The 27788-nt window shown below is 34.0% G+C and overlaps 1 protein-coding gene across 2 annotated transcripts in view; it reads right to left on the bottom strand.

Annotated features, from left to right (window-relative positions):
- The window catches only part of LOC124531464 (T-box transcription factor TBX20-like), a 31640-nt gene extending 8988 nt beyond the window's left edge, over nucleotides 1–22652 (bottom strand). For both annotated transcript variants that reach the window (XM_047106059.1, XM_047106060.1), the window contains exons 1-4: nucleotides 22077–22652; nucleotides 19198–19483; nucleotides 1883–2156; nucleotides 1627–1791 (exon numbers count right to left, since the gene is read on the bottom strand). In XM_047106059.1, the coding sequence (XP_046962015.1) occupies nucleotides 1627–1791; nucleotides 1883–2156; nucleotides 19198–19483; nucleotides 22077–22299 (948 nt within the window). In that variant the 5' untranslated portion in view covers nucleotides 22300–22652. The remainder of the gene's footprint in view (nucleotides 1–1626; nucleotides 1792–1882; nucleotides 2157–19197; nucleotides 19484–22076) is intronic.
- Between the last annotated feature and the right edge of the window lie 5136 nt (nucleotides 22653–27788).

Genomic DNA, 27788 nt, shown 5'->3' with positions numbered 1-27788 from the left:
TAATATTGAACTATAATCAAAAGCTTAAAAACTTAAACCGACGAATGATTGTACATGGATACCATAATTTTTTTTTTAGTGATAATAGTTTATAAATGTTTTAGATTCAACGATTAAACCAAGCGACAAACACTTTATAAATTGTTGTCAAAAATAGAATTATGTGGGTATAAGACGTATCGGTCGGCGCAGGTGCAAACACGTTAAGTGTGCTCTTATTGTTGTAAGGGATTGGGTTATCAGTGACACTATCTCCGCGTTCGACAAATGTTTAAGCTGTCAGAGTTGTGACGTCAGCCAAATCGTAGCTGCGCCCGCGCTGCCTTGTCGTGATCAAAGACTCGATACCACTTTAAATTTTTATTTTTATTATGACATTTTTTTTTGTAAAATATTACTATTATTATTTTTTTATAATTTTTGTTGCCTATATGGAATACTAATATTTTTTTTATATTGTAGGCTAACTTTGATTAATAAACGATATATACCGTTGGTACCGATAGGCTCTGGCTGTAAATCTAGTTGTGCGTTAGAATCAATAGTTATCAATAACCCTGCCCTGGGGAGTCATTCCTACGGCTAATCGTACAGACGAAACCATTTAGTAGAGCAAGCAAACTATTGCCTTTAGTCTTTACTAAAGTTTGTTAAAGTTTAAATACATAAATATTCAATAAAATCTTACACATATCGCCTGATATTAATTTACGAATTGTCTAAACATGAGTCGGAGTTAATATTTTAAGAAAACCGAAACACGAGAGCTAATTAACGGGCGAATGAAGATTTATGCAGCCCGTTGTCGATATAAAGTAACGCTTCCTTTATGAACCTCAAAACGTCCTAATTACTGCGCGGGAGAAAACAAAACGAGAAATTGTGACGCCCAAACGCTCTTGTGACAGGGAATTAATTGCTCGTGGCGACACATGCAGCGTGTGGATACGGGTGGGCTTAGCGGTACCACGAGCGGAGCGGGACGCGGATCGACCCTTTAATGCCACTATGGTAGCACTCTTATATCACTTTGTTATTTATTGATTTATTATTTATACCATTGTATTTATTTATAATGGTTTGGATTTTGGATATACTTTTTCAAATAGATCACGTCAAATGTACCCAAAATTATTATTGGAATAAAAAAAATGTATGACGCCTGAGATGGTGACAAAATTTTGTAAAACAAACGTACATAATTTTAGCGGTTGAGATTTCACAAGGAAATCCATTAGCATCGATATACCGTCGATGCCCAATCGAGCCAGACAGTGGTATATTTAGCTCGGTGAAAACTTGAATCGTCAGCACGGCGCGACCGTCACCCGCGCTGTCCGTCCATCGTCGGCGTCGCCCTCGGTGGCCGGTTGATAAACAAAAAATTATGTGCTACCTCCCTTTGTTCAGGCTGGACATACCTTTCAGCGAGATGCAATTAGTGCGCCAGAAATAGATTACGTCGATAGTCAGCCGACAACTCGTTGCAATTTCAAACGTTTGCTCCTCTGATCTATTTTAGAAATCGAATGATACCCAACAAATGATGCCAAATAAAACAGTGGACATCTTATTTATGACCATCCAGACGGAGCTCGGGCAGACTATGTTACAGTATGTACTTACGAGTTGGTTCTGGTAGGCGGTGACCGCAGTAAACACGCATTCCGGAAAAATGAACGTCTTGAACTCTTCTTGCTCGAGGTCGGTTATCGGCGCGTTTATAGCACCTTCCCGCCTCAGGACTAGGTGGATACGAGGCTGATACTTGTGCATTGAATTCAACACCAACTGTGAAAAAATATATCCATATTATACAATAAATTATTAATTTACATAACGTTGTTTCATATAATACGAATAATGGGAAACATTTCATTACCTGTCCATTTTTGTCCATCTCGTTGTTGGTGAGCTTGACTTTCTCGAAGGAAACGACCTGCTTTCTTAGTTGGTCGCCAGAGAAGGGCGAGTCGGGATGCGGGTAGAGGCGCGCGGGGGCGGGCGGGTCGGCCTTGCCCGCCACCAGCCACGACGAGCGGTGGTACGCGTAGCGGTAGCGCTTGCCGTCCACCGGCACCACGTCCAGCAATACCGCGTATCTCGCCTCCGCGCGGCACCCCGCAAACGACACGCGAACAGTCGGGAACATGCGTCTGTCGATAATTATTCATGTTGAAACAAAGTATAAAGATCAAAGCATTAAGATATTGTAAGACTTTAATAATTATGAAAAGAATAAAAAAAATATTGCTGCTAATTCAGACTATTATTTTAATTTAGCATAAAAGGCAAGTCAAACGAATTAGTTTCATATTTTTCTTTTATTTTATCGACTTCCTCGTTCTATTGTTTTGTTAAAGCGTATATTTTCACATTAACGCAATTATTCGATAATTACTTGCATGAGTTAAAATTATCGCTTGCTGAAACCGGCACCAATCGTCTTTGCTCATTAGGGGTTAGGTTATCGCAAATTATCGCAAATAATAACAGCTACGTTTCCTTATAAGTTTGATTTTATGTACCTTGTAATTTCATATTTAACATTTAGCAACACATATTTTAAAGATTTCTAATATAATAAATACACTTACTATACTACTAATATTACGTAGCGTCAAAAGTAATAAATATATACCACAAAAAGTAATAAAAAGTACTAACAATATTAGGGACAAAAACTACAGGCAATCATTGGAGCCTAAAATAGTCCAGCAGTTGTAAAAAATACACAAACACATATAATTATATAAGAACATGGCTCCCATACAACTATCTGGTTCCCCTTCTTTACAGAGACATTCTTTAATGTCTCCTGTTGTAGAAAGATGAATGGTTAGACATTTTCGTATAGGTGTGTTTTAGCTTACTGTTTGTAAAATTGCCTGTGGTTGGCTAAAGTAATGGCTTTTATTACCCTCTTCCCTGTGAATGTGGTTTCCTGGCATTATTTTTTTCACTAACGAGGAGTATTATTCGTTTAAAGTTTAACATTTCGAAACACAAATAGTAGCAGTTACTAATGAGGAACAGAACAGCGAAATTGAAATGTAAGAAAAAACGATCGAAGATAATAAACTCGTTGTATAAAGAAAGGAGTGTCACAAAAACTGGTGTCGGTAGCGGGCGCGTGTAACACTATCTTCAAATCGACATAAAATGGTAGTCATTGAGGCGGCAAGAGCGGAAACAACAAATCTTTGATGTAAGCTGAGAACAGGAACGTGTAGCGGTCGCTCACTTTTTTGTTAACATTACCAGAAGTGACTCGTATAAAAGCAATTGACAATCTCAATTTGGGCAATATGAATTACAACTGACTTGACTCGTGATCCCAAATATAAGGCTAACCATAGCCTCAATCATTCAGACCACCCATAAGGACAGTTTTCATTGGATTCCTTATAATTCACAATAGCTGTGATTGGGTAAAGATTTGTAATGAAATCTTTACGTTTCACGGTTATAGTCGTGGTAGTTAATGCGAGATGTAACAAAGGCGAAGCGTCATTAGCAGTGTACGTTCTAACGATTTTACAACATCGAGGGAGAACGAAAATAAGAATACCATTAATAAGATTTATGCACCTTTAGCCGTGGTCGCGCGCGTCGATTTGTGAGACGCCTCTTATAGCATTCACGATAGTGCAAGTGCGGGCACGGACAATTTCGCGCATGCGTTAATGGCGACACTCGGCGTGCACCGATATATATTGCCGCAATGATATATTACCACCGACGTCGTCCATCATTCTACCACCCAAAAGTTAGCGGAAAAGCGAGTTGGAGCAAAAGGATTAAGAGACGTGTACGTACACCAGATTTAATGAGCAGATACCGAAGACAGAAATAAGGGGCGACCGTTTTACCGCGTCTCGTTATTGTTACGACATTGTTATATTCCCGTGACGTCATCAGAACATTTTATACTTCATCATATATTAATGTACCTATTCTAACTGAAATATAATAAGAATAAATTTAATTTTTTTTGTGTAATATTTATACCTACGTTGCAAGTGTTTAATAATATAGACAAGCAATTGTTTTAATATAGATGCGGTTTAAAAATAAGCAAAGTGTGTTGTGTCAGTGCGCAAGCGCATTTCATCTTAATTAGAGGCGAGGTGCAAACTCGTCAATCATTGTTTCCCTGCGCGTCGGTTTGATGCATCTCCTCAACGCACTATTGCATATCTCTCGACCATGAATCCTTGTCATATTTCTTTTATTAGAAGGAACCATTTATAAAAGTTCTTACTTATGCGTTATCGATATTTCTGGATTTATCTTTGTATAACAATATTTTGTAATATGTTCTTTGCAATATACTTACAGGAATATAAATTTTAATGATTTTTACTAGAGTTTTTTTATTTTATTAGAGATCTCAGACTATTTCTTAAATTAAAAGTCTTATGCAACATTATTTTAAAAGGCAAGTTTACAAAAAAACTTGAAAATTTTAAAAAAGTTGTAAATCGGCCGTGCCAAAATATAAAAAAATGTGAGGAACGTGTCTAAAGTCTTCAATAATTATAAATTAAGATATCATTCTATATATGATAACAGAATGGCTATTGCAGGATAGGCAGTAAACATTAACGCAATGTTATCACGTCGTGATAGGGCCGCTCGACCAATCAGCGCGCGTCTAATTATACAGAAAAGCGCTTTATTATTAGCAATTATACGCCGCCATATTGCCAGCGATTTAATTAACTCGATTCGTTGATTAGGGACAGATGGCGCGCGCATATTTTGCTCATTAACGCACTTGAAGCAATCGCTTCGTATCATTAATGATGTTTTGATATACCCAGATTTATCGACTAATGATCATTTTAATCAAATCGATTAATATCTTTAATTATGTTAGTAATCAAATTAGGTTGCTGAAATTTTAATATAGATGTCTTAACGCCCACTGTGATATGTTTGTCTTTATTATACAGTAACGTTTTTCAAGTAGGAGTTTGTAGACAATTTTCAATCGCAATTTTTGGTAGATATTATATGAAGTGTAAAATGATTTGTGTGTCTTTATAGTTGTTCCCGATTCTATTTGGTTCCTTTAATTTTCTAACATTTGTTTTGAATAGATGTAAGTATATCAATATTTCCTTATCGATATCTCATAATTTTGTTATATCTGTTAACCCGATGAGACATCCGCGCCACTTGTGGGTCGTCTATGGTACATACTAGGCTAAAATATCACAATGTCATTAAAACAATGTGCCGACAATAACTGCACATTTCAACACAATCGGACATAAGAATGCTTACGGTACAGACAAAAAGACAATATGCTTTACATATCTGTATATATTTATATGTATAATCTTCGAAAGTAATGGTAGTGATACTAATAGATACTAATAAATGTAGATAAAGTAACTGATAACCTTAATTTAGATTCCTATATATAGATCAAATATTAAAAACTATTTGTAATCTATGACTTAGGTTTTTACATTAATAAAGTATTATACATTAATTATCTTTGGTATGTATTGTGTATAGTTTAATATAAACATTAGTCTTTTATTTAAATCTATCACAGACGTTATAATAGCAATGCTAATATTAATAATTAAAAAGTATTTTGATAATAATAATGAATGAAACTGAAAAACGGTCTTGAATTTGCACAGATTAAAAATTACAGCTTGTCCAAATTCAGAGCGTGTCTCACTTAAATTTTAACGTAATATTATTAATACAATAATAAAAAAGCTTTTTCCTAATTTTAGATTCTGAATTCGTATTTTTACTTCTATTTATTACTTTGTCACTTTTAATTTCTTTATGTTTAAAATTTTTGCTATGCAAGCTGTGGTCTCCTATAATTGAAGGAGCACATAAGTTGTATAACCTTTATACCGTTTTATTTCGAATGTGTAATTAGTGTGTATCCTTTGTTAGAAACTCATAAGTAATAAATAAATAAATGATTTAATTATTTAAAAAAATGAATTAGCGAATTTGTAGTACACGTGTTAGGTAGTAGTCATGATAGTTATGAGAACACGTATCCGTTAAATTGATTATCATGCGGGTAATTCGCATTAGTTCAAATTAGCGGTAATAGTGAGCCGCGGGTGAGTTCTGCTGCATAATTCAAGTGACAACAATCCGACATGGTGGCCAATGAATATTTCATATCAATAATGGCTCCACTTACCGCTAATTTTACGGCCGCGGGCACATATCTAACTGTGATTATATCTACGTACATTATCATGATCGTCGAGTAATTGATATATATATGCACTTATTGTTGATTTACCAACAATGTTAAACGTATACAAGTATTTTTTATCTTTGGAATATTATTATATGGTAACGTTTAAGAGCTGTTTAGACTAGTCGTTTAATTTTTTTAATTAGTATATAGTAGAAAATAATATAAAACCTTATGCGTTAATTAATCTTATCAATTATACTTATACTGTTGAAATTTTCGTATGAAAGTCTATAGTAAGAAAATAAACTTGGTAGAAGGCAGTGTATATTTTTAATGTATTTTATAATAAGAAATATAAACCACTTCTTTATCCAGCATTGCAGTAATTAATAGGATCTAAGTCGTTGAGTTACTTGTACCTAGGTACCTTAATCCTTTGTGACAGCAATTACACTGGGTCACTCACTACTCAAACTGAAATACCTACAGCTGAACATATGGCAGCAATTTGGAGCCTGCACAAAGACCTTACATCGGATATACTATTCAAGTGACGAATGAATCTTATTACTAAAAAATAGCAATCACATTCCTGTTTTGATTGTTTGTTAAAATATATTTCCAAACATAATTATCTATACTGCGTACTAATTAAAACTATATTTTGCCCGCTTTCGCCGAAATATCTACAAGCATATTGCCTTAACAAGTCAAAACGTTCAGTATCATATTCGAGCAGTCACGGGCTGGTATCATGACAGATTGGTATATCTGACTGACGTGCGGCGCAGTCACGACTTGTCGCCTCGCATCCGATGCGTTTGAAACACTAAACCCGAGTTTAATACGTTTGACTGCGTCATTTATACTAATTATATAAATACTCGAAATAACTTTTAAAATCGATTTTATTGATCAATCTTAACTCGTTAGTAAATCGATAATGATTTAAATTTCTGCGTGATGTAATTAATTATCTGTAATTTAAAAATACAAGCTTAACATCATCGTCTGAATTTCGAGATGCGATTATGGAGAAGGGCGTAACGGCGCTGACATGTGAGTGACGAGATGACAAATGACCGTGTGACATCCCACAAAAATCCTACTTGTAATAAGAGAGGTATGTCCTATATAATATCTATAGCAGATACATATATATATTGTTTCATTATCATTACATAGGATAAAACCAAGGCGCTTACCGTACCGCTGTCTGTCCCTATGTATGCTTAAATCTTTCAAATTACGCAACGGATTTTGATGCGGTTTTTTTTTCATAGATAGAGTTACTGAAGAGAAAAGTTATTGTAGATAATTCATGGACAATATATGAAAAAGATACTGATCATTTAAGAAGTTTCTAATATGAAGTCGTTAATTAACAATTTCTGTAGTAGGTATATTTTGTATCAGTATTGCACCCGTAAGAGGCCCGCCTCGGGTCGCTAGTTATATATAAAACAAGTTATTAGATAGGTACAAACAAAACGCATTAGATAATAATTGAATAAAGTTATACAAACTATGGGGGCGGAGCACTAACGTTAAACGTGGGTAAAATTCGCGAAGCATCTAGTAATGAATAACTTTGATAACTTGGTGTATGGGCTTTTTGGAAGCGATAAGTCGTTCATGGCAATAAGTCATACGAAGTAATTCTAATACGGTCCTGAGTTCTCTTTGGTCAAAAAGTAAAAATATCAATTAATAATGTAAATATGAAAAAAAAAAAACAATCGGTATTGTCCATGAAGTATAAAGAGATACATTTTTGCATATTTCATCTCATAATGAAATTTTATATATAAAGTTTTCGAGCATTCGTTTTTATACAGGGATATTGTTGATTTTCAATGTAATAGAGTTTTTATGGGCATGTTGGAATGTGTGAAAGATTGATGTGTATTAGTTGCTTAATGAGCTGGTAGGGCGGGGCTGGGCGGATGGCGCATAGGGTGAAATATCGCTCTTCTTGGGAGGTCCGGGTTCGAAGCCGCGTTCAATTTTCGACACTCGCACGATTTTGTCAATTCCTCTGATTAATATCTTCGTCAGACGCGGCGGCGAGATCTCAGATAACTACTGCGCTTGTCACGGCCCACTTGCAACTTACGTATTTTTCTTGTTCTCTTTTTTTTATCAAAGTAACGCTTTAAAAAGTTTCCGTATTGTTTTTTGTTTGCAAGTTTGTTTTATAACTTGATTAGCGTGCGTTTAAATGGACGATCCGATGGTAAGTAGTCACCACTCACCACTGCTCATTAGACATTGGCTGTAAGAAATTTTGACCATTACTTACATCACCAATGCTCCACCAACCATCAACTATGATGTTAAATGCTTGTTCCCGTGGTGTCACAGTAAAGTCATAAGTCACAGCCTAGTCTAGTGACCCAGTATGAGGGCCGACATAAAAATGAATGCTAATACACATTTTAATCGGTTCACGTAAAACTCGTGTTCACACGAACAGAAAATTATAAGGTAGGAGCGCGGTGCGGCGCGCGTAGCAAATAAAACATTTCTACAATGCAACACAGCGGCCATTACTGCAGCAGATGTTGCATGTAAGTATTTATTAGCGGTTGTATAATTAGTGATTTTATACAAATATTACTTAGGCGTACGGTTTTAATTGCGTGGTGAGGCAATGACACACTGCACTCCTACTTTGTACCCTTATCGAGTTGTGTGTAATCAAGGGTTCCGTAATGAATTTTTGTTTTAAAATGTTAAATATGAAACTTGAATGAACATAAGTTGTTGGATGTTTCTTTACACAATAATTAATGTCCAATGATGTGATCAGTTTAAATGATTTTTGCGTCAATTCGATGCCATAATTATAGGTATCGTTAACGTGTAGGTATATACATCATTTCTTTATTGAATAAGCAGAGGATGCAAAGATTAAATCAATGTGAAAACCTTTATGGTTTTGACAGGGTCGGTATTAAAGGTCATGGGCAGTAAAGAGAAATAAATAATCATGTACTTTAAAAAGTAATTAATAAAAGTTATGCCATATCAACGAGCCTTAGTATTTTGTATTCCCTAAATGTGGCTACGGCTTATGAATGTATTACACATTAACAGAAACAAAGCAATGAGTCTAAGAAAAATATTGGTGGTAAATTAAAACATTTTTGTTTTCATTTTAGTCTAGCCAATAAAGCGAGACCGTCGGACACAGTCAGATTTCAATAAGATATAAATACTAATCTTAAGTACAAGAAAATATTGTTGTAGTCACCAAGTGCGTTATAAGTATAATTTCGAAATAGTATCTACAAATTTTATGAAAAACATTCTAAAAACAATCAAACAAGTACCGACAACTACGGCACTTCGAACCGATGGTAGATTTCCGACCAGATTTGACTCTGATTTTGAATTTTATAATCCTGTATACCTTGTACTGAAATGACACTAGGCCAAACGTCAACCCGAAATAAAACAAAACAAAGTACTTCGGTATTAAAATATATAGTATTCAAAAAATATATATGTAATATCTTTGTGGGTAATGATAATCATATTATTCATTAAAAGAGAACTTTTTAGAAAGAAACGCCTGGATTTAGGCTCGGGTTCCAATAAGACACTAATTACTGTAAATAACAGCATTGTTAAATTTAAATTTAAATTTAATAAATTTAATCTTAAATTTAAATCTGTTTATTTGAAATGACAACTATGCGAGTTTCTTTGCCGTTTCTTCTCGCTAGAAGCTGCATTCTGAAACTGTGGTAGTATTTAATTATTGACGATTCAAAAACGCTTCATTGTGAAGTTTATTTGAATAAAATTGATTTGATTTGATTTAATCTTCCAGCTTTGATAGACACAATAGAGACAAAGTTAACTTTAACAAAACGGATGCGTTCTTGTGTAATAGTTCTAAGTAAATTAATTGGAATTGTTCGGGATATATTGAAATAATTCGCGGTGAATACGCGTTAATACTCGCAAATCCCCCGATTTAGCACGTACGAACAGCACACGGGTATATTCAAGTTACACCTGTGTTTTCGTTCTCCGCGGCGCTGAGTTTCGCAAGTCGACTCTGAAATTCAGAAGTTACGGGTAATATTGTTGATACTATCTATATATGCGTTACGAAAACGTGAACATACACCACACAGAACATTTTACAATTAACTCGATTAATACATGTCTAAGAAACCATTATCGAAGTTGCTTATGGATTATGTAATATTTATAAACTGACATAAACAATGATTATGTCAGTAGTAAATTACTAGACATGACGACATCTGTATGCTAATAAAACACGCTACTACTTAAACTAACTATACTGAATACGTTTATTATATTCCGTGATTCGGTTATTAGAAAAAGTGTAAATGTAGAATCAGTGTAACTGCACAAGGGAACCTCTAGGATCCTATGGCGGTGTATTAATTACACTTCAAAGTACAGTTAGAATAAGAAAACCTTCGTCAGTTTTCAAATTCATTCCTTTATAAAGTCTTAAGCTCTTAGTACCTTTTGAATCTATACATCAAATCATTGTGACGCAATGTCATTTCAGATTGTCACTCATACTGACCACACGAAAATAGATCTTAAGGTGACGAACCTTTTACCCCGACTGTACTTATATCTATGGTCGGAGGTGATCATTTAGCATCTGAGGGCTCGTTTTCTCGTCAGCCGTCTCGCTAAAATAATAAAAAGTAATGTCAGTAGGAACGCATGCATGCGTAGCAGGACCCAGTTGTTTTATAAATACGTATATTATTAAACTGCGTTTAGTTCGTGGCTCAATGCATGCAGTCTATACTTAGGATGTTTTCATTTTCATAGCGATGGCGTAAACTCATTCACTTGTACGGAACTGAGGCGTAACTGTAAGCAATCCGAGGCGAATGATAAGAAGAAAAAATCCTCAAATAGCAGATCACTAAAGCATTTATTTATATAACTTACGCTCTTATAGAACTATTCTAAACCAAACTAATGTTATAATTATGAAAGTGAGTTTGTGATGTTTTCACATCTTAATTAATCGACCAATAAATTTTATTTTTTTATACATGTTCTCGCATGTAGAACCTAAGACCACCACACCACCAACCTCACGTAGGCATAGTAAGTAAATAAAAAAAGATAAATATGGTTTTAGATTCATTCATATTTAAAAATAAATAAATTTAGTCCGTCTGTAAGTGATTGATACTTTCCCGGTATTAACTTCGAATATATATGCAGATAAATGTACAAACATATTAAAGCAAACACAACATACATTATAGTGCATGCAAATAACCGTAAAGTGCATTGAATAGGTACCTACACGTTGAAACATGTAGGTACTTATTAAATAACAACAATGCCTGCCTCTAATAAAGTTTATTATATGTTGTTAATACGAAATTGTATATTCCTTGCAATTTTAGAGCATAATACAATAATTATCATTATAATTATTATTTTGAATAACACTTGACGATAAGACTGAGATATACATATAATAATTTTAGAGCATATTGTCTCAGTAAAAGTAAAGAAAAACATTTTGTTATTTAATATCAATGAGCTTTAGTTTTTTGGAATGTGAATATGGCTACGACTTATGAAATGCATTAGTTACATTAATAGGAACAAAGCAATGAGTCTTAGGCAAATCCTGATGTTAAATTGTTAAATCTGTTTGTTAAATTTTAGTCTTGCCAATAAAGCGAGTGCAATTTTAGGTCATAATACAATAATCATCTCATTTTAAATAACATTTGTAAATGAGACTTATATGTATATAGCGCATTGTCTAAGCACATAGTCAATAAGTAGGTATGTCAACGTCTGGCAAGCGTGCCTGTGTCTGCGGCTGCTAACGTCGTCAGCAGCGGAGGGGGGGGGGGGGGGCGCACGTACGGTCTGTTACACGACATGTCAGCGAGGGTGGGGCCTCCTACCTACGGGGGTGGAGGTCCGTTGATTGTGTCATGACCTTGCTACTTCATTGCTGGATTAGATAATCTCTGCTTTGTCGCTTATCTGATACCTTTTTTAATGAATTCTACTATCATTATTAAAAATGCGACCGCATTTTACACACACAGTATATTATAACTGCAGGTGTTTACTTTATGTAATATTTAGAATGGAAATAAATTAGTTTAATTCAATGAAATCAATAACACTGTAGGTACATAGAAAGTAAAGCATTCATCAAACTAAAAAACAAAAAAAAAACACATTATCTATTATACAGCTAACTATTCATTAAATAATATCCTGTGTTGGCATAATTTATTTCGATTATTAAAATAGGCATAAAAATATTTATGCAATAGAAAAAATATTTATATTCCACAGTTGTCCTTAATTTATTAATTTTAATGCTTACTAAGTAGTTTCAAGCGATACAAGCGCCGACAGTCGGATAACAAGCATAATAATCGTCACGTTAGCTTCTAAATCTGCCAACAAGGGAGACTGAACGCAGATAGCGTAGATGCGTCACGTGTTACAGCTTTTCTCGAAACCAGAGATCAAAGGACTAAATGATGAACGAAGTTATTATCTGCTTATAATATGTCTATTTAAAACGACGTTTGTTGTTTCAGCTAATTTCGCATAGTATAATCCTTACAAATTATAATGATATCCGTTATTAAGGCAATGAAAGGAATTTGATTGGTAACAATTGAAGTCGCGTTTTACATTACACGAATACATAATTCTAGTACATATAGGGAGGCTACCGGATGTCATCGGCGGAAAGCGGGAGGGCTGTTGTGCGTACATAAATATTTTCCGCGTACTTACTTCCATAAATTAGTTCTCGCTAAGGCGCGGTATAAATACCCGCGAAACGCATGGCCTCTCGGTCATTACCTCTAATAGTCTTATTTATTGGTTTCCTGTTCCACTACTACTAAATCAATTGAAAATTAGTTAATGGAACGACAAGAAATTATTTAGCTTTACATTATTAATGTATCTCTAGGTTACACAATGAAACTTTCTTATCGCGATCTCATAAAACTTTTCTTAAAATAACTCGCGTGCATGATGCAGCTTATAATCATTCGCTTACAAAAGCAACCATCCCACCGTGGTGTTAATAATATCAAATTATATGTTAAAAACTGTTTACGAGACACTTATCCTTTAAAAAACTTTCCAACAATGACCTATCATTACCGCGAGGCGTTCGGCGGCGCACAAAGGGTGACACCGGAAAAAAACGATGAAAATTAAAAGTTTTCTCCAAACAAACCAACAGCTGTCATATTAAACCGTCAAAGTAAAGATTACAAATGAAATATTCACGGTGAAAGCGACGCTCAGCCCGTGGTTATGTAAATAAGTGGCTACGAAAATGTACATAATTAGTTTACACGTTTTCTCCGTGGCGCCCACCACCCCGGCCCGGCATATTGCGTGGGGGCCGGGGAGCGGGTGAGATTAGCCCACGATACACTTGCTAAGGGTACATTTACATGAATCACACATCTATTACACGCTGTGTTCAAATAGGCTGCATGTGTTCACTTCACATAACCCAGAAACAACAGATAGGGTTGCACGATTTGATTAAATATGTATAGAGCTATTAAGCCTATAAAAAACGTTACCTTATTGAAATTAAGGCGGTTTTATACGACGTTGTAATTAAAAACAAACTTATGTTTTTAGCCATGTAATTACGAAAAAGGGTTTATAAGGAGACATCGATGTCTCATTTCAATAATTATTATTTGTCCGTACATAAACCACGCCACGGAACAGTACAAGCGAGCGTAACGAAGTAAATTGAAGGTTGATTATTATTGCAAGGCTGTTTATTTAAATGAAATAGCGTCGGAGAGATCGCTGCCGGAGTGACAGCTAATCTCTTAATAAGACACAAAGCGAAGTGAATTCGCGAGGTGTCGGGGCGCGAGGGGCTCCGGGCGGCGTCGGTGTCGCCGCGTCAACGTTCGCGACGCAACCGCGGGGGCGAGGTGCCTCCTTAATTCTTTTGTCGTTTTCAGCTCCGTCAAATATCGCGTTTCCCGTTTGCATACATTTACACTGGCTCCCGGCCCGCGCCCCCGCCCCGCCACCGCTCCGACGCCGTCTCTCACGAATAAAATTAGTGTCGGCAGCGTGACACCAACTGAATTTAAGCTTAATAAGATATTTATAAAGAAATTTCCGATTCAGCAGCAAAGTTCAAAATTTGCCTCGGACTACGTAAAGAGTTCGGTGGCGTTTTCAATTTAAACTTGGAGCAAGTTAAATAATGTGAGAGCTCCGGCCAACTCGATTCATTTAAGGTTTTAGTGAAATTAGCTTTTGAATTCGAATGACATTAAAATCCAGAAGCGCTTGGTGTTGAAGTTGCGGGCTCGTATTCTTTACGGGGAGTTGACTGTATTCGGAAGCTCTATATTATGAACTTCACTTACAAAATCTAACCTAAATATCGCTCCATAATAAATAAGACAGTTTTATGTAAAATACTAGAGAACGAACGATAGTTTGTTGTATTTTATTTCGTTTAGTTTAGTTACTTTATTTACGTATGTACCAATAGAAAAATTTGTTTAATTTAAATTATAAAAGTATGGTTGTCGTTGATTGACTGATATACTAATTTGTTGTGAGTTCCAAGTTCAAATAATAAATCGTAACACACACAACGTACAGTAGGTACTCCAGGTGAATAAGAGGTGAGGGTAATCGACCTGCGTATGCATTTGCGAGTTAGCTCGTTGGTAGTTAATATGAACATAAATCAGCAGTAACACGGTCACCCACCACCTCTCTGCCGATAAAACTCCAAATTGTTTCTCGCCCCCGGTGGGCGCCGCCCTCAGTTCGCTCTTAAACGCCGTTTCAACTTGCACTTGTGAATCTTACTTTTTACTGCTCCCAAAATTGACGTTGAGAATTGCTTTTCTTATTCGATATTTTTATACCAATATTGAGGCGAATTCTTCTTTGCGAATGTAACCGAAATCGGTAAGCGATTTTTTGATTGTGAACTATAGCAAATAGAGGAGACACGCTGGCATTGGCAAATGCGAGCCAATTAGAAGATAAAGCGTTGACAATTACAGTGTTGGATCGCGATCGTATATCAACAATTATCGTGCGAGCACGACAAATGGCGAGCGGGCCCGTGTGCGTGTAAGCGCGGTGCACCCAGCGCGACCTGCCCGCCAATAGCTGCACTGGATGGGCCTTTTTAGTTTCGATAAATTACACCTGACCCTTGATTATTTCTTACAGTAAACTTTTGATTTTTAAATTTGCTATTGAGATATATATAGAATATTACAAGATATACATATTTTAAACTAAGTACACAATTATAAAAATACTTATATTCTACGTCTAGTGAATAAAAAATATATTCATGGCCCTTGGGGAATAAGAATATATGAAGATTTCCAATAATAGCATAAAAACTGACACTAGATGCGGTTCTTTTTAAATTTTCTTATAACTAAGACGTAAGAAATATGTTTTTTAAATCGGTACAGAAAAACACTTCTACATTTTATTTTTTTTACTTTTAATTATTTAATGCTCGTAATAAATGTCACTCCTTTCATCATTGATCAAGTGACATATTTTTATCTCGATTACCCTTTGCCTAGTCGCCAGATTAATTCAAAACATCAAAGCGTTTCAGGGAAACAATTAGAAAACACAATGTTTTGTTTCTTGTGAAATATAAAATATTTTACGCAAGTATAAAATATGTGCGCGTTATTTATCATGCGAGGATCAAATATTTATATGAAAGAAACGGTGGTGAGAAGTAAATCAAAGCGGCCGTTGTCTGCCAAGTCCGTGATTGTAATGCGTTGGCAACACCGCGCCGGAAAACATCTTAGCCACGCTCCGTTGCCGCTTCACGATAGACTCTTATATCAAAACATGTTAATTTAAATCAATTAAGACAAGTTTACAATCGCCATTTACAATATCAAAAGCGATATCAAAGAGCAAACTAATCTGAAAGCGTAAGATTTATGAGCTCAATATATTGAGTTTTATTTTCATCTGGTTCTAATTGTGTTTACCGATTTAATCGTTATAACGTAATTCACCAATTATGTTTATCGATTTTTCCGTTCCGTTACCCGTTGTCATTGTTATCGCAAAATTATAATACCAACGTAAACTTATGAAGATATCATTAAAAAATATCATTTATTAAAAATGAACCGTATTAACGTCATAATATTTGCTGAGCGAATGAAATATGCACAGTAATTGAATGGAGTGAAGCCTCACAAAGACTGTCTTTATAATGATGTTTACCGTGTTAGATCCGCGCGCGATTAGCATGACAACAAGCCACCACGAGATGGTTACTTACATTATTCTATTACGCTTGTTATGATAATCTCTTGGGGGTGAATGCAGCTAATGTACTCGGATTTAACAACACCACATTTTTCCTGTGCCCTCGCCGATGTATATGCAAATCGAGTCAATTTCGCCGCATTATTCTTAGTCTCTTCAAACAACATAATGCCATGCGAAAAAAAAAGAATTAAATCGTCTCTGCGATGACCGAAATGATATAGTAGCAATAAAAACCCGTTAGATTGAGTGGGTGCACCTGACTCGGCATTTGCAACAATTCAGCAGATCTCAGTAGGGCAATTCAATTACATCGAAAGATCCCTCATAAGCGAATCGTTTTTCCGAGTCATTAATTTTTTCGAACGACACAGGGCTCCGCGTGATACGGCGGGGTGGGTCCAGGCGCGGCTATCTCGCGAGATAATGCTGATTTATTTGAGCGAGCGACGGTCGCGATTCGTCGCGCTTCGTCCTGCGACATGTGAATGCCGTGCGATGGCCCCGCTCGCTGTTTGTTTAGCTGATGCGTGTATTCGGCAGTGTATCGCGCCGCGTCTGCTGCTCGTTTGTGACGGTTAGTTGGCGAGATTTATGCTAATCGACGAGGCCGACTCGGATAAGTCCGCGTGACGGCGTGTGGCAAATTGTCTCCCGATGTGACTTTTGAAGCCCAGTTTGAGCCTTTAATCTTTTTATACGACCGTATCGAAATGTAAATGATAGAATTGGACAAAATATAACATAGACAAAAAACAAACTTTCATTGACACTGGACCTAATATTTCAAAATATACAATTAAATGCAATTTTATTTATAAAGTATTGTATAGTTTGAAGTCGTATTTTGTATCACGGAGTATTTTTTTCATAATGATTATGAATCAACACGACATAAAACACACATTGTGAATGCCATGCTTCGCTTGATTTGAAAATAAATGCGACTGTTATATTTTCGAATGTCGTATTTTATGGTGCATGGTAGAAAAAACTGAATGCTTGACGTCGTTAACTCGAGAACATTATATCGTATAAATATGTAAGGTACTCGTATTAATGTGCCTTTAAAGTCCATGAAAGAGCGTTCATTGTTTCGTGCACTTAATCTACTTACGATGATATTTAGTGGCATTGCGGAATAATTTAACTTGTAATTGCCCTAAAGCCTTAAACTTCTCTTACAATATTAAAAAAATATATATTTTACTGTTCTGCTAAACAGTAAGTCTTTACAGCCTACATAATTTCTAAAATAACCATTTTAGAAATTATGTACGGAACATATGCACTGTTATTTTGATTTGTCAAAACTCTTTGCGTTGTAAATACTCTGAAAATACTGATATCAAAATACAGTTATCTAAAAAAGAAATATAATCGTATAATTTTGAATGGGATCTGCGAAATGAAATAGGTCTAGCTTATCAGAAGATTGCGTTAGTGAATTTGTCACGATCGGCCAACTGTCGCGTTGATTTACGTCGGCCGATAACGTCGCCGCATGCGACGTCACCGCTCTCCGCCTTGTTCATACGATAATTCCAGCAATTACCAATTTAGCAAATAATGCGCACCTTTACAATTACATATTTCTTTAATAAACACGTATTATAAAGCATGACGTGTAAAAAATACTATTTTAGGGTAAAAAACATTGTCGATAGTCTAAATCTCTACTGGTATTTTGTTACAGGAGAAATAATAAAATATGCGTATACTAGGGCGGTGTGTAACCAACCTTTAATAAGTTTTTCTTATTTTATTATCCTTGTGAATCTACCCAGGAGATTTAAAACAAAATTGTCAACTCAAAATAATAAAGGCTTTTAAAAGAGGTTTAGCTTTTGATTTTAATTGCAATATTTATGATTGAATTGATATGAGTGTTTTGCTATATTGATGTGTTAAGGGTAATAGGTATATGGTGGACCATGGCGGTATATATTTAGCGCTTCCTATAGGAAACAGAAATGAGTCTAGTTAAATTGCAGTAAGTTCAAACCTAGCATATCTCGGGTAGCTTTTATTAGCTATAACAAAAACATTATTTACGTGCGATTAAATAGTAACACAGATTTTTCGTATAATCAATTGGTCCTAGTGGAATTTCATGTCCGTTTTGGTGAGCGGCGGTTGGTCTCGCGATTACCCATTGTTCGATAGCGAGGCGCGACCGATACGCCTCGCGCCGCCGCGCCGCCGCCGCGCCGTGTGCCACCTACCTTATCGACATCAGCGCTGCGATATTGCATTGATTTCGTTCAAACAATCATTTCAATTACCTACCACCGCGATTTTTAACTCTGCTGTTGTGAATTTATACATAATTCGACATGACGGTTTTTATTTTTTGTGTTACGACGAATTTCTTAGGCTTAAAACTGCTTAACTTCTTCTTATGTATTGATTCATGTTGTAATCATGTAGGTCTGTATTTTTATTATGTCACGATATAACTATTGAACCGATCGTAATGAATGTTGTCTCAGAGGTTCCTACCTATGACTTTAATCCTGAATAGGTAGCGGTATAAAAAGTTGACGCGTATGGAGTCTTGGGAATCCCGTCTTAATTTTTGTTTTAATCCAAGTTTAAACATTCAATATATTCAGGTGTTAACTTATACTAATATTTGTAATAATAAAAATGTATTACTATAATACCTTCCAGTTTTCGTGATGATCATTTCAGTTCCCAGTTCGTTGAACTTGTCCCATAACTCCTTAGTTTCGAGATGGCACTGTATGTGCCGCATCTCCTCGCTTGACCAGCGCTCCGCGAGCTGCGGGTTGCGGGGAGGGGGAGAGAGCGCTCGCGAGCCGCTCGGCGCGCCGCTCGCCGAACCTGCCTCGGAGGTTGACGAGACGTCGACAGGGGAATCCCGCTCGTATTCAGCTAACGGTGGCGAAGGTGACCCAGAAGCCGACGCCGTCGCATCCACAAACTTTTCTGTAAATATGTACGTTTTATAAGATGCAATTTCTTTCACAATTGCATTCAATTTTTTTTATACTAACTGAATTTTTTTATTGGGGTACACTAGACCCTTTTTATGATTTGTAAATTGTAACTTTATATATTGATTTACTTTATACACTTAAGTGTAGTACACTATTTGATAACTGTATGAATTCCATAAAATAGTATGAAATATTAAATTTAAAATTTAGTTTTTAATTGATTTAAATTTGTTATCCTATGCTAAATATACTTTAAATAAAAATAAGCGTTAGTTGAATAAACTCATACTAGCTTTCTATGAAGCGAGTTGGTATAATTTAGATTCATTTTTCAAAATGAACTAAACGTCAAGAAATGTTCTTACCACGGAAGATTAATTCGACCGAAAAAAAAGTCAAAATGTTTATTCGGATGTGTTGCAAACAAATTAAAATCTCAGAATATTAAACGCAAGCTCTATTTACACTGAATGTCCAAATTTATCTAAACACACGACATTTATTTAAAAAAAGGCTTTAACTTTTGTATCGAGCCTTAGTAAGAAAAAGAAGGATTATTTTGTAATTATATAAACATAATATTATATACTCGATGAAACATTAAATTATATTTAATAATAGGGCATGTGGGCTGTGTAATTAAATTGAACTAACTACAAGCTAATTAAAACAAAACATAATATACATTAAAACCTTGAAAAACATTTATAAATGCCTCGATAAGAATAATTAATGATAGCGATTACAAATGTTTAAAAATTAAAAATATATTAACGAAATGGCTACTGTCGGTAAATTCTTCCGCAAATAAAAAAACTTCGTCAATTAGGTGTAGGTAAATGTAGGTACGTACATTATCGTTTAACATAAAAAAATAGTCTTATTTAAAATTAACATTTTGCATTTCAAATATTCACAAATTAGGTTTTTTTAAATTTCAGTGTGACTTGTATTATTTTATATAAAACCCTGTCGGTTTCTTACGTTTGTTATACACACATCGCTAAACAGATTTACAACTCGTTACTTGATCACTTGCATGGAGATTTCTGCCGTATATATAGAAGCAATAGACAAACAATCGGATAATTGTATAGCAAAAAAGTTGGAACCATTGCAACGCCTACTCATAAGTTATTACTTATTAATTTTTATTTGTATTTTAAGCGGACAATATATTATATATATTTATCGTTATAGAATGCTTTGGTTCCTTTGAAACGGTAATATAAATTAATTAAATAAAATGGACATTTAGATTTTACACTTTATCTAACATCGATTTAAGCTTTGGTCAATCTTATTTTCAATTAAATTTTAATACGATAAAGATAGGAGATAGATTCTGGTACTACAGGGTAGGAGCTCTATCAACCAATTAATTTATAGTTATGTCATTGTAGTGTAAGTATTTGATATGTTTAACCTTTTTGCGATTCATACCTGACATTGATTCATATATTCTAGAAGGGTTATAATTTAATATTGTTAAATAGAATGAGATATTTTAATAATCTTAGAGATTTGTAATAGATTATAATTTGAATACTTAAAATATTTGATCGTTTCTTTTTAACTTTAAATTTAATTTTCTCTCGAAGCTTTTAAACTATAATTTATTTGTTTACATAAGAATCATTTTATATTTATTATTTAATTAAAACAGATAGACTAATAAAGTTATTCATGTTTCAGAATACTTATAAAATGAAATGAAATTACCTTCATACTGTATTTTTAAACAGTTATTTACTAATTTAAATTTATATACCCAATCTTAACTTTGTAAGGTTACCTATATTATTGGGATGTTCTGTTTAATCCTTTGCCTTTTATTTATTTAAGGTTACTAAGAATTTACGTTGTTGTATCCGAAATTATTTTATAAATATGTAACTTGATAAAAGTTGCATTATAGTGTTTTCATATTTTAATTCCAGATTATATTTTGATTGATTAGCGTTGATTAAAATATTCAATTAAATAAATGTGTTTTCTCATTATATGAAGTAGATTATTTATATAAGTACTTGGTATTATTTTAAAGTCTAGTTTTGGATTTAAAGACAAGTTATATATTTGACATTAAAACATTTCTTATTACTAATTAATGCAAACACAAATATGCATAAGGTAATACAGAATATATAAATAGTATAGGTATGTACAAATATTAGGTTAGTGCTTAAGATACTGTTTACAATAAAATAGTAAGTATTAATAGCAAATCGTAGTAATAGATATTTGCTTAAATGAAAAATCTCGATTAATACTCTAGGTGTGCTGATGGTGATTTAGGATTAATACAATATTTGATATAGGTACTAAAAATATTGTATGAACCATAGTTTGTAAACAAAAATGATTTCTTTTAAACTTATAATTCAATACCTACTTAATATAGTTTTAAATAAATATTTATATTGAGTTATTTATTTAAAATGAGATAAGTGGCAACTTTTAGTTTACTTTATGGTGGTAGTTACTTCTATTATCCTTAGTCTAGTATTTGAAAAAGGATTTATCTTTATTGAATGTAAACAAGAATAAAACGAAAACAAAATAATTGGTTTTTGACTTACCTAAGGGTGTAAGTGTGTCTTCCCTTGGGTCTCGGTGTCTCCTCCGTTCCCTGCGCTCTTGCCGATCCCTGGCCATTATAGCAGCGATGGAGAAGTCAGTGGCGCAAGGCCGCGCCGAACAATCCTCCTCCATGGCAGGCCCCCGGCCCTCACCCTGCAGCAGCATCAAGCTCACGGCTTCTGAGAACCTGCGGCCCCACGCTTCACCGACTGTACATCCCATCAGTGGCACATATCATAGTATTCAAAGAGCTCAATATAATTATATCTTGCTACCACTTAAATGTATTTTGTATATTATATTTGCTGCTCGACTTTTGATAATACTCGAAACTATATTCTCTTTGTAATTCTAATTATAAATATATTTTTGAAATAGCACTAAAATTCAACACAAGCAATGTACATTAGTTCATAAACGCTTTCTCATTAAACTTATTCGTGTCGATAACTGGAATAAGTTTAGGTGTGTTGTCACCGCGATCAGAAGTTTCGGAATAGTAGGAAAACTTTTTACGCGCGGAAAGGAAGGCGATAGAGCGGACCGGTGCGACACCGCGCGCTGTGAGCCCGACTGAGGCGGCGGCGAGGCGGCGACCAGCCACAGGGAGGGGCCTGATCGCCGCCCTATGCCACCACACTCCGACCACGCACACAACCGCTTTTTTATTACTTCTTTCTTATTACGTCCGTCTCGCTCGCTCCGGCCGCGCGTCTCGCGCCGCGTCCCTTTCGTCCGGCGAGTTTTTCTCCGCGCGATAACTATTGAAATTTGCTAAATGGCTCACCGCGGCTCTGAAAAGGCTTTGGTTAAACAGCGAACCAATTCTATCGAAGTACTTATTTGCGTTTCTCGTTCACATCACTATCTATGCACTTTAAAAGCTCACCATGGGATTGCGCTTCTATTGAATCGCTAATATTTGTAAAAATAACTTTATAAACAGCTATTAATCTCGTGAAAGGTTCGTGAAATGTGAAAAGCTCTACAAGAAGATGGTATATTACAGATGAAGTGGTTGATTAGATTTATATATTTTTGCGTTTATCGTGTTTTATGTGTGCTTATTATAATACATGCAGTAGGGACGTTTTCTTGATATGTGTAATTCTTATTATTTTCGTTTTACCTGATGAAATATTATCTATGTTGTCTTAATGATTATGTGTCACAAATATATTAAAAAGTTTATTTTATTAGTCTATTTTATTACGAAATAAATCTCTACAGAGTCTACAGTAGAATAACTAATTGAAAAAGTTAATTACGTTACACACACATTGCAGCACTAAATCAAATTTGCGTAAAATTGAACAACAATCTTTCGGTTAGTATGTTTAAAATAATTTACAACGTAAAGGTTCAAACTAACCGTATCGTTTCGCAGTAAACTGTTATCGGGAGTTATGAACGTTAGTTAGGTCGGTAATGGTCGCTCAAGTGTTGCCGATGCGCGAATTGTGACGAATCGAATTAATTATTTCGTTCGATTTTTATATCTTAACTTAACAATCAAACTCTGTCCCTTCACCGTTGAGTCAATAATTTCTCACGTTCCTACTGTTTAACATAGTTTTATAGATCGTTGCTTATTTAGCATAACAAAATAAAATAGCAATGAAAAAAATAAAGAATTCTGTATAATTATCATGAATAATTCTTATACCTAATTGCGATTAATAACTTATCAGATCAATTTTTAAAAAACTAATTTGTTTTAAGTCTCTAATATATTAAAAACTTTTTTATAAATTAAGAATTAAAGAAAAACTTTAAAGGATTGGAATTTTCTAATACTTCTCTATAGTGGTTTTTTAAATAATGTGTGCTATTAATTGATACCTATTAAATAAAGAAACTGATGATAACTCCTTACGAATTTAGAGTAAAATATTTTAATAATTTTTTTTTCCCTACACATAATAATGTAAATTTTCTACAAATAAATGAAACGATTTACATCGCAGTAAAAAATATTTATATCAATAATACAATATGTTCTGACTTTGCTATATTTTTACCTCCATTTGTGAAATAAACCATAAAAATATTGAAACCCATGAATTTAATTAAAAAAAAATATTGGCTATTTATTGTTAAAATTTCCATATTTCATTATAACAATTAAATCGAAATTTACGTTTTATAAAATAACAAAAAAAAATATTATTCACCTATTCAAATAAAAATATCTCTACTACAAAATTTGCAATAACAAATAGTACCCATGAAATCATCTTTCTTACTGCAAATAGCTGTTATAGTTATCAATGAATTAATAAATAGATAATCTATAAAATATTAAATTTCAACATAAAATTAAAATATGTCATCTGTGAGATAAGAAGCCTGCCTGTCCCTCGTTGGTATCAGAGGCTTTTAACTTGTCACTGGACACGTTCATTCCACTTTTTGTACAAATCAACAGCCGAGTTGTGATTAAAATTTAAAAATAAGCAAGTTGTGTGAACGCACTCGATGCTACTCGGAGGGGGGAGCGACGCCCCTTGGAGGCGGGCCGAGGGTGGCAATAGTGAAAAACGACTCTATTATCTATGGCATAGGTGTTATTATTAGTTCGTCATGTGGGTGCATAGAATGCAAGCTGTGTTGGAGTGAGGGTCTTGCTAAGTAGCGTAATAAGCATTCTGGTAGTGTAGTTTTTTCGTTTGAACCCTTCACGATATCATCGATTCCATTGTAATGTCCATGATTTAAGGGTGGAATGGACATTGGTCAACCTATTATTATCGAGGGACCAAATGTTTCGTATCTATTTAAAATTATAGCTTTCTTAGATTGCTATGAGTAATAAAAATTATTAAGCCGTACATAATCGTTCAAAATAATAATTTATTTTAAATTTAGTCAAGGCCTCAATTGTTCTATTAAAACAATTTACAATTGACTTTGTAATTTTAAATATTGAAAAAGAGCAACTACGGAACTACTTTGTTATCGGTTCTTCTAGAGTAAGAAGTTTCATGCATTGTGTTAAATGACTATTGAAGAATGCTTGTAAAAGCGTTCTTGAATAAAGTATGTATTGATTTTGAATGTTTGTTTAATTGTAAATTTGTTACGGTGAATCTCAAGAACTTTCATTATTTAATTTTATATTTTGATGTTAAACTCAAATCGGGAAAAAGTATTATTTACCTATATATGTATGTAAAAGATATGCATTATGATTATATACAATCGATAAGGTCCACGTGTTGTGACTATCCTTATTCCAACAGTGAAGTCATGAAATTAAAGTACCAACGCGATATTGAAACAACTGAATCACATATTTTAAGCTAAGAGCGTCTCTGTATCCTGTACGTAATGCGATCGTAGCGATATTAACCTGTAGCCTACCTACCTACACGTGTAATATCTGCTACACGTGGCTGGAATGTATTCAGGAAATATATATCATATTTGATTACTAACTGGCTATTACGAATATAAGTCGATATGATTTAGTTGATAGGACAATGGAATTTAACCGAACAATGGGTTAAATTTTATGAGAGTGAGTTTTCTTGTTAATTAATTAATTAATTTCCTTTATGTTTCCTTTATGTATGTTCAGTTTAGTGCTGAACGGTGTAGCGGCGTGTAACTGTATCTGTGAATAAAATGCGCTATCGAATCTTCTGTAGTTGAGATCTCGATTGATTTACTAAATGTTTGTATATAGCAAATAAAAACAAAATAGCATTGAATTGATCTTGTTAATCATACCTAATTATCAAAATGTTTCTTATCTAAAAGTAAATTGAACAAATATTTTGATAAAATTGCTAGTATCATTTAAAATAACTAAAAAAAATACAAATCATATTAATTGTTCTATTAATATAACAATGTTAAGTTATTCAAGAAACTTACCATTCAATTAACTGATACAATTTTTGAAAAAAAAAAATGGACATAAGTTAGAGTAGGTATAAGTTAGACATATGTGCTTAGAACACTATGGGTATATATATGGCTATACTGGGTCAGGACCAACAGCAGAAAAGTCTTTGATTGGAGTCCGTGGATAGTTAAATGCAGCAAATAGACCTTAAAACGCTTGGACCGATATCCTGAAAGAAGAACATCTTGAAAGGCCTTTATACAGCAATGGTTCGAAAAGGGACTGAGATAGATACATACATAGATATAAACGTATAAGATTGGAGGTAGACAGATAGATCAACAGATATACTTTTTAACCATTGTTTAACAATTTAATAGGTTTTAGTCTTGAATCTGACGGAAAATAATGGACAAATTAAAATGCATTTACACGTGTTTACGTCACGTTTATGAACATAATTGTTGTTTAATTGATAGAAAAACATTACATAGGTACCTACGTAGCTTACCTACTTGGTGGAACTTACATTTTGGATTGGCACCTGCTTGATAATGGGTCACCTTTTATTTAATGTTCTCTTGTGAAATAATCGGAGGTGCTTGCTTGAAACTATTTGAACGAAATCTTGCTATTTTTATTCATTTTTAAAATCTTCATCGAAATATAAATGTATCCATCCATTAGGAAAGTCTAAAAACTCAATTCAAGTTCTAGACATTCTTCATTTATTGACGAAATGTAATAATGTCCCTGTAGGTACAGATTGTTAGGGGTTAAAGTAATAACTTGTATACAGCAGGTTTTATTGTAATAAATTACTTTACAATGTATCGGTCGTGTAGCGATACTAGAAGACAAGGGTACAAGCGGCAAAACGTCGCAGTAGCGATCTGATGTCACTTAAATAAATTAGGACGGTCCGATCTTAATTAATGGCCGACACTTGCGCTACTACTTTTATCGTGATTAACAGACTTAAAATATTTATTTTAATTCATCTTATAGGTACATATTCGCAATGACTAACGATATTCTGATTTGGAAAACTCAGTAGGAAAATTCTGACGAAAAACAGCGCACCTACTGAGGTCGAAAGTTGAGTTTATTTAATTTTTTTTTTCGAATATTCACTCGTCGTATATCAATCACTTTACTCATTAATCATATCTACGCTGAGTAAAATGTTCTTGGATTTCATTTCAAATGTTTTAAAACAAATGAAAGAAAGAACTGAAAAGAAACGTAACCGTAACTCTCTTATGATCAATTAAATACTGTAAGTACTAAAAATTAAATTTAAATATCTTGCATGAAAATCAACAATTCTCATTTTGTATTAAGACTACAACACACCTTATTTATTAATGAGTTTTTAAAACGAGATACAAAAGAAGAGGAACATCGCCACCAAATTAATTTTATTCGAAGCGTAATTGATTAGGTTATCATCGAGTCGGTTGAGAGATTTATCTTTATTTTAAAAACCGTTTTCGTTTTCGTTGCACGATGATAGTACGATTTTCATGTTTTATCTCGTATGTTTATGATGTTAGATCTGAGACAAATGAAACTGCGTATTTATTTATTTGATTCACATTAAAAACATAAGAAAGCTAAATTTTACCTTCGATAATTTTAAATGATAATACCAATATATAGCCAGATAACATACATTAAGATGTTTGTATGATAAAGTTTGCCTCAGTTAATCCTAAATAATTAAAAAAAAAATCAGTAGTACACTTTAGAGGCATGACTTACCTACTTACTACGTAAAAAATCTATACCTAGTGATTATTTCAAAAATAGAGAGTAAGGCTTTTTTGAAATAAAACAGCAAAAAACGCTATCTTTAATT

The sequence above is a fragment of the Vanessa cardui genome, chromosome 7 (assembly GCF_905220365.1).
Source record: "Vanessa cardui chromosome 7, ilVanCard2.1, whole genome shotgun sequence".
NCBI lineage: Eukaryota > Metazoa > Arthropoda > Insecta > Lepidoptera > Nymphalidae > Vanessa > Vanessa cardui.
The sequence above is the reverse complement of the archived record's forward strand: the minus strand, read 5'-3'. Positions and strand labels throughout refer to the sequence as shown.